This window comes from Populus euphratica, unplaced genomic scaffold (genome assembly GCF_000495115.2).
Source record: "Populus euphratica unplaced genomic scaffold, PopEup_1.0 scaffold1661.1, whole genome shotgun sequence".
Lineage (NCBI taxonomy): Eukaryota > Viridiplantae > Streptophyta > Magnoliopsida > Malpighiales > Salicaceae > Populus > Populus euphratica.
The window spans coordinates 8870-18369 of NW_011501510.1; the positions used below are offsets into that span (position 1 = coordinate 8870).

Here is a 9500-nt window from a genome sequence, read left to right on the forward strand (position 1 = left end):
TTATAGGCCAATTTTATTTAATCATAGGTTAAATTAAAGTTTGTTATGCTTAAGAATTCATTTGGGTCCAATTAAAGGATTTAATTAGGTGCAATGATATAATTATACTTTAAATTAGTCAAATTATTTTTATTAGGAGCTTAATTGATGAAAAATAAAATATTATTATTATTAGTTTAATATTATAAGAACTTGAGTCGAATAGCTTAAATATTATTATAAATATTATTATTTTTATTATAATTAGGAGAGCTAGACCCAAGTAATTTGGGTCTAGCTCCCTTGGGTTTGATTCTCCTAATAATAATGATGATGATGACAATAAAAATAAGAATAATCCTAACAACAATAACAATAATTTTTAGTTTTACCATTCAAATCAAATATGTTAGACCTAAATTTCTAAGGTCTGGCTCCCCTAATAATAATAAAAAAATAATATTAATAATATTAATAATAATATTAAACTTGTCTAACCCAAGTTATTATAGTTTTTAATTTATTCAATTTTTTTTATTTTTCTTCAATAGAAATAATATTTTTTAATTTTTTTAATAATTATATTAATATTAATAATAATAATAATAATATTTATAATATTTATAATAATATTAAACATGCTTAACCCAAGTTCTTATAGGTTTTTAATTTTACCATTCAAATCAAATCTATGATTTCTCTTTAATAATAATAACAATATTTTTTTAAAAAAAATTTAACAACAACAACCATGCGTGATGGATCTAACCCAAGCCCTTAGGGTTTGGCAAACATGTCTAACACTTGTGCAAATATCTAGCAACCATATTGACATGACTAGAAAATTGATGTCTTCTTTCAAATATAAGAGTATCAAAGTAATAAATAACCTAGTAAGACCGGGGTCGAACCACAGAGAGGTTAATTATATTAGTTATAAACAACAATAATACAACAACAACAACAATAATAATAGTAATAATAATTAAAAAAAAAGTTGATGAGAACTTTGAAATGAAAGATCAATGTGAGGATCAAATAATGATAAAAATAAATATCAGGGTTAGAGAATTCATTAATGGTATTTCAAATAAGTATAGTATAAACTCTTTTTATTACTTAATTGAAAACCATACACAAAGTAGATTTCAATCAGATTATAAATTGTTTACATGATTATATTAGTTATCTTATTCAAATAATGCTAATACTTGTAAATATTGTCAAGTATTCATGATTATAACTTATGTTAATAACAAATCAAGTTTCTTTCATAGCACAAGTATCTGTTATACCATACAGTTAGGTTATGAAAGTATCAAGTATTTGTTGTACCAAGTGTTATACAACATAAATCTAAATTAATTATGTATCAAACAAAGTATTAAAAGTAAATAAGATAACAAATACAAAATATGTCAGTATCAAATATTAAAGTCCATGTTAAGTTTATACTATACTTATTCTTACACCATTAGTATAACCTTTTCACCTCGACTCGACATAACAAACTTAGCTAAATATAATGAAAGAGAGAAATATAAATAAACAAGATAAGATAAAAGTTAAATAATAAAGAAAAGAAAATGAAAGGCATAAATAATATATTAATGAAAGCAAAACTTAAGCATTACAAAAATATAAAAAGAAAAAGCAAGAGTATGATCTTCATCTGGAAACCAAGATGCTTAAATGCATGATAAATTCCTCATTTTATAGGCCAAAGTTGAGAACTATTGATTTGATAACTAATTAATGAGTGAGTGACTACATTTTCACTTAGTGACAATCATTATCTTCTTGTTTGAATAAAAATCATTAATAATATCATAATTTGAACAAGACTTCCACATGAAAATTTTAGAAAATTGTCTCACATTTCTAGAAAAAAATTGAGGTCATTTGGGTTTTTATCAACTTATCAATCAATTCTTTTATTTATGTAATATATTTGTATTTAGGATAAATATATACCATAAATTAAAAATATCTTTATGGCATCAGACTTGTTATTATAAAACATGTTTTAGTTAAAAAGTTATTAATATTTTAAATATAAAATAATAATATAAAAATTTAATAAAATATACTTTAAAATACTAATCATATATCATATTCTAAATCCAAATTTTAAAAACCCTGTAACATTCTATTCTCAACTATATTTTTAATACTAAATATATTTAACGAAAAAAGCAACTCCTCTTGGTGAGCAATAAAAAAATAGCAATAACTCCGTACCCTTTAACTTTTATTGTAATAAGATACCTGCTTCGTAATTTAAAAAAGTTATTCTAAAAACACGTGTCAAGTCACTTAATTTGTTTTTGAGTGAGGGAAACGTAGATCCACACCTTTCAAAGTATTTTTCGAAAATGACAGAATATCAAAAATGAAAGGGAAAGACATGGCAATGTCAGATTAGCCGGCGGTCTTGGTTCTGCCAAAGCTTCTCTTCTAGTTCAGGCATGAAATACACGTACGGCGGTCCATTTTTATTTTGCTTTACCATCCATTTTCTCTTGTCAGCATTCTTGTCCTCGGAGTCAAATCTCAACTTAAGTTGTGAGAATAGAATTCTCATGGCTAAATGATACGTTTGTAGTGAGACGAAGGATGTGGGTTTAATCTTAAATCCTCGTGTCTGATAGAAAGAGCACGTCTGCTGGCGACACTGCCAAGCCAGGCAGTACCCGAACTAAGATTGGCACATGTATGCTTTTAGCACTGTTTTCTACCAGTCACCTAATAATTAGCCTGATAAGAGCTGTAACTAAAAGGTTTGTTATTTTTATGATTTTAAATTCAAACTTTATAATTGTTAATATGATAACGAAATTTATATCTTTACTAATTTTAAAATTCAGTAAAATTAATTAAAATATACATAAACTAATTCAAACATCAACATTAACCGAAAAAAATAATAAAAACCTCCCGTGAGGTCATCAGCGGTCCAATATATTTAAAAAGGAAAATTAATAAAATTGAAAAATCCAGGAACTCCACAAACTTCTGTACAATAATTCGACTTGAAATCCATAATATGGAAAAGGCTCTGATGCATTAAAATAACAGAGCCTCCCTCAATATATACACATTTTCTAGAGGAAAAGTTGAGGTAAAAATTACCAAGAATTTACGGAAATAAATATGAACATTCCATTTTGTGTACACGGTCCTCGAGAATTCCACTGTACAAAGCAACCCTATTTTCTGGCATTCCATGATTTCCCTGGATTTCGTTTCTGCCAACCCTGCTCACTCTTGTATTCGAAACCTCTCTCTCTCGCCTAGCAAGCCAGGGATTCTGCCTCTCCCTTCTGTACTCATCACCATTCCCTTTTGTATTCTTCACATTCTCTGCAAATTGCACTCTCTTCTTCTTTCTCTTTCCCTCTACACACCAAAACAGAAAAGAAAGAAGATCGATTAATATCATAAAAGATACAACTTTCCAAGAAAGTTTCAATTATCAAGAAAAAAATAGAGTGTGGGGAAAGAAGGAAAACCCATGTACCTGAACTTAAGCAAGAACGTAAGTCTTGACTTGGAATCGGAGATTCGGAATCTCGATTCTCAGAGAGTACTTGATGGGGCAACGTTTTTTGCTTGGAAAAGGCAAGAAAGACCACCGTACTTGAAACTGCCATGACTGTGGCTAATACCAAACCTTGTGAGGTTAGTATAGATGACATGTTTTGGAAAACAAAGACTGCAAGAAGCAAATGAAACTTGTAAGGAGAAGAAACCTCACTAGAATTGGAGTTTCAGAATATGAACAGAGTAGAAAGTCCTAGCAGAAGGAAAACTCTACGATGGGAGCTAGGAAAGTGGGGTTTATTTATTTATTAATTTTATAAGCGTGAGAATCTAGACTTCTCGGTTTAGTGTATGAGTAGAGGAGAGGGTGTTTAAGTTGATTTGGGATTGTTAGGTGTTGGTTTTTGTGACCCACACGGAAAAGACACAGAAAAGTTGTAGAAATGGGTATGAACGGGGAGGTGAGAGAGTCAACACTTTTTTTTCAAACTGTTTTATTTAAAAAAAATTAAATTCATATTTTTTTAATATTTTTTAATAGTTTTAATATATTAAATATTATTTTAAAATTATTATTTTAATATACCTTCAATTAGGAATTATTTGTTATAAAAACATATACACTATATTGCCAATTACATTTATACCATTGTTTACGAGAACAGTAATTTTTAGCTTTTTAAATTTTTTATATTTATTTATTATTAAAAAAATTAATTAATAAAAAAATATTTTATAATCAAAGAAAAATTTGATTTAATTTTTAATAAAATATTTTTTTATTTTAGACAAAAAACATAAAGTTACAAAAAATTTAAAAATGTCATGTTATTTATTAATTATATCAAATTTGATCATATATTTTGTTTTTTAATTTTATCCTTTAAAACTTGATTTAATTTGATTTTTATATAAGTTTTAGTCCCTATTTTTTTTAATTATTTTTAGCTTTTTTCTTATTATTTTTTTATTAAAATTTTTTATTTATCAGATTTGGTTCTCATTCTTTTGAATATTATTTATTTTATTTGAAATAATTTATAAAATTATAATTTATTTTTTTAATTTCATCATTTTTCAATTTTTTAATCTATTATATTTGATCTCTATAATTTTAATTATTATTTATTTTATTAGAGATAATTTATCAAATTAGATATTTTTTCAATTTTATTTTCATTCAACTTTTTAATTTGTAAGATTTTTTATTTATTATTTTAATAAATTTTAAAAAATAAAATATTGATAAGTTATTTTTCATGATATAGTCAAATACTGTAAAATATTTTTTAATTTATTTTCTATGATATTATTAAATATTAAAAAATAATTTATTTTCTAGAAATTTATTTTAAAAAAACTATTTTTCAAAAAATAAACAATTCTTAGTTAAAACTACATCAAAATAGAGAGTTTGGTCGACTGTTACGTTAAGAGAGATAACGGGTTTGTGCCTTCCACTGTAATTTTTTAAACCATGAATTGATAATTACAAATTATGAAGATTAATCACGTTACAAATCTTCTCAAGCAAAAGCATTGCATAATGAATCACTATGTCGTCAAGAACTTGAAAAAAAACAAAGAAGAAGTCAATAATTGCTTTTAAAATTACATAATAATTTAATTTTAGTTCAAAAACAGGGTACAAGTTTCATATAAAACATCCAGAGTGGAACCAATACATCTTCGAGCTAGAATGACAACGCAGTACTATTAAATATCTGGTCGAGTTAGAGTTTAGAGCACCATTGGTCCAGTCTAGGATGCCAAGTTTAGGGATTGATCTGGTCTGGTTCATTAGGGTCAGAATGGGTTCAAAATGCCTAGGTTTAAAATTGATGCGCTCAGGTTAGAGCTAGGTAAGTTAGATCGTCGACATCGTATGCCAAATTGGCTTTATTTGTTTTTTTATTTTAAAAATAAATTTAAGAAATTATTTTTTTATTTTAAATTAATATTTTTAGATAATTAATAATATACTGATATAAAAAATAATTTTTTAAAAATAAAAAATATTATTTTAATACATTTCCGAGTAAAAAATATTTTAAAAAATAATCACAACTATCACTCTCATACCCCTGAAATCCAAATGCCTCCAGAGTCAAGATCGAGTATTTTAAAAAATAATCGCAACTATCACTCTCACACCCCTAAAATCCAAATGCCTCCAGAGTCAAGATCGAGCACATGATCGAGCACATGGACTAACTAGATTATTAGCATGCACTGTATTGCAAGTCATGTTAATTTTTTTAGCATATAAAAAAATCCAAGTATTGTTAATATGTTTTTTTAAATAATTTTAAATTTAAAATATAATGTATCTTAAATTATTTCTTTTTATAATATTAGTACAATCACATATTTGATTGACAAGGGTTAATTTGTTAATTTAATGACTCGGTTTATGAGATTGTGATAATCTTGTAAAAAGTAAGTCAAAATAAATTATGAAGACTAACTCTTAATCAATTCAATGTTAAAAGATAAAATTAAAAAAAATAAAGTTAAATTAAACAAAAAAAATAAAAAAACTACATAGTTAATTTGTTAAACTTATAATCCAGATCACGAGATTAGAATAACTCCACAAAAAGCAAATCATAAAAAATTATGAAGTCTAATTTCTAACCAATGAAGAATGAAATTGAATAAAAATTCAATTAAAAAAGAATAAAAAATTTTAAGTCAACCTAGACTGATTTACTAAACATGTCATCTAAGTCATGAAATCATGATAATTTTATAAAATGAAAATAAAAAGAATTATGAAAATCTATTTTTAATAGATCTAATATTAAATGTTGAAATTGAGAAAAAGATTCAATGAGACTAGAATAACTCCATATAAAGTAAATAAAATAAATTATAAAATTCAATTATCAAACAACTTAATAATAAAAGATGAAATAAAATAAATACTAAAAATTAAGAATGAGTTGTTGGAAGGTGAAATTGAAAAAATATATATTCAATTAAAAAATGACCATAAAATGAATCGAGTTAACCCGAGTCAACCTACCAAACTCGTGATCCACGTCATGAGATTAGGATAACTCCGTACAAAACAAATAAAAAACAATTGCAATTCTTAATTAAAAAACATTCAAGTTAAAACAAAACACTCAAAAAATAAACTAAGTCAATGGGTCAACCTGCCAAACCTTTAATTTGGGTCTAATCACATCGAAAACAAATACAAAAAATATAAAGATTAATTTCTAATTAATTTAATGTTGAAGAATAAAATAAAAAAAATTATTTAGAAAAAATAGCAAAACAAACTTGAATAAACTTTAATTAACTTATTAAACTAGCGACTTGAGTCGTGAGATAAAATAAATATATAAAAAATAAAAAATAATTATAAAATTTTATTTCTAACAAATCTAATATTAAAAGGTATTGAGGAATAAAAATTAAATCTATGAAACCAGTATATATCAATAAAAAAATAATTATAAAACATAATTTTTAAAATAATTTAATATTAAAAGATAAAATTAATAAAATTAATAAAAAAATAAAAAAATAATACTTCAATAAATAATACTTTATGAAAATAAATAAGTGACTTAGCTATAACATTTTAATATTTTTTTAAGGATCAGGTTGGATTCTGGGAGCTAAGAGATCGTGTAGTGTCTAGGGTGCTTTTAATTCCGTTTGATAACATGATTAAAATTTATTTTTAAAAAATTTAAAAATAATTTTTATTAAAAATTAATTTTTTATATTTTCATATTATTTTGATATATTATTTTTAAAAATAATTTATATAAAAAAATATTACTTTAATATATTTTTAAACAAAAAATATTTTAAACTATAATTGCTATTACAATTCTTAAAAATTCATTTAAACAAATTCAAGGCACAAGTGTTGCTGATACTGTTTGGTTTTTATGTTTTAAAAATATTTTAAAAAAATTAAATTTTTTATTTTTTTTATTTCAAATTATTTTTTTGATATTTTTTATTATTATTTTAATATACTAATATAAAAATAATTTTTTAAAAATAAAAAATATTATTTTAATATATTTATAAATAAAAAATATTTTAAAAAATAATTATAATTATTTGTACTGAGTCGCAGAAAAGAAGGTCGATTTTGAGCATCGATTACAAGATGAGAGGTGTGAAAAAATTGCAAAACAAAAAAAAAAAAAAAAGAAAAGAAAAGAAGAGGAACACAGGATATAAAACCCCAGTCATTTCATATCAAGCTAAGTCACACGTGGAGGCATAGAAGTCTTCAATTGGACACGTGTCCAACAATCTTCTGAACGATTATTTCATTCAATGACACGTGTCAAGAACAGGATTGCACCTTTTAAAAAGCTTGTTATTTGGTGAGCGTGTTGTTGCAATATGAAGCACAGATTTGTACCCAGCAAGTAACTACAAGTGGCATATTTCCATAAAATATCATCGACCGAATCTACCGATCTCGATCACGCTCAGAATCCGTTCACACATCCTCCTCCTCCTCCTCATTCTTTTTCTTCTAGACATTTTGTCTTGTATTATTTGAAAGATTACAGGACATTCATCAATTGAATTCTTGAATAATTATTTTTTTAGCAAATGTTACCCTTTTATTTGATTTTACTATTAAATCAATGATCAAACTTTTGACCATTGATCAAAATCTTTTAAAAACACATAGTTCAAATTTTATAATAACACTGGTCATGACTAATTAGCTATTTTTATGAAAACATGATTGTTATAATTTGGTTTTGAGTTTTTTTTTTAAATTTATCTTCTATTCTTTTAAAATAAAAAAATTAACAACTTGACAATTACAAACTAAAAAGGATTTCAAATGTATGGAGAAACTAAATTGAAATTTTGAATAAAATTATAAGCCTAGATATACCTCATTGTTCTCTAAATTAAAAGACAATACAAATTCTAGATTAAATCATGGCTCGTAAACCGTGTAGTAAAAAAAATTAAAATATCCTCGTTTATAATCAAAGCTTCTTTAAAAAATATGTGATAACTTATTATCTCTAGAAAATTATTTTGGATATTTACCACTTAGAGTTTCTTTATCCAAATATTAACAGTGAATAATAATAAGCTATTCCCATTAAATATTTTGGATATTCATTCCTTTGAGATTTCTTTATCTAAACATTAATAGTGAATAATTGATGAATTCCACACAAAATAAGATTTTTATATTTTTTTGAATATTGGCCAATACCTTTTGGAGTTTTACAAACATGTTGTAAAATCTAGAAATGCAAAAAAATAATTTTGTTTTGTTTAAGAAATCCATGCGAAAACACATTTTAAAAACTTTCAATATTTTTTGCATAAAAAAAGGAGCATTCAAAACATGTTGGGTATTGGTCGTATGCAACACATAAGAAAAATATTTTTTGATATATATGTATATTTGTCACATTATATCAAAAACCGGGTATTCTAAACACGAGATTGATATTTTTTACAACATAAAAAATTCAGACATTAAAATAAATAGGCAAAAATCCATAAATCTCTTTCTCTTCCTTTTATTTTTTTGAAAGAAAAAAAAGTAGGTCTATGGGGCTCGATTGAGGGCGGTCTGGGGCTACGTTGACAGAAAGGGCTACTTTAGGTGTAGGGGAAGAAATGGCCGAGAGATGGTAATGGCCAGGAGGGGGACTAGTTTTGGGTGCTCTCTCTCTCTCTCTCTCTCTCTCGTTCTTGTCAGAAGGAAATGGAAATGAGTGGGTTGTCGGGAAGAGTGAGATGAAGAAATTGGGGAGGTGGTTGGCTATGGGTAAAGGGAGAAAGGGGTTGTGGCTTTAATGGTGTTCTCTGGTTTTGTAAGGGTAGAATGGTGATTGATACTTAAAAGTATATTTTTATCAAGGTTTCATATCATCATTTTGTACTTGAAGTATCAATAAGTCCTTAACTAAAGCATGTTTTATAATAATATATCTAATAATATAAGATACCTTTAATTT

The 9500-nt window shown here is 25.2% G+C and overlaps 1 protein-coding gene across 1 annotated transcript; it reads right to left on the minus strand.

Annotated features, from left to right (window-relative positions):
• Window positions 1-2919: 2919 nt before the first annotated feature.
• On the minus strand, window positions 2920-3879 carry LOC105117987 (uncharacterized). Its single transcript, XM_011015823.1, has 2 exons — window positions 3500-3879; window positions 2920-3378 (listed from the first exon to the last, which is right to left on the minus strand). Exons 1-2 carry the CDS (start codon window positions 3675-3677, stop codon window positions 3119-3121), a joined length of 438 nt encoding a protein of 145 aa, XP_011014125.1. The 5' UTR covers window positions 3678-3879; the 3' UTR covers window positions 2920-3118.
• Between the last annotated feature and the right edge of the window lie 5621 nt (window positions 3880-9500).

Coding starts and splice junctions, on each gene's coding strand:
- LOC105117987 (XM_011015823.1), bottom strand. CDS start 3,677: ATGTCATCTATACTAACCTCACAAGGTTTGGTATTAGCCACAGTCATG. Junction 3,379..3,499: donor ACGTTCTTGCTTAAGTTCAG/GTACATGGGTTT, acceptor TTTGGTGTGTAG/AGGGAAAGAGAAAGAAGAAG.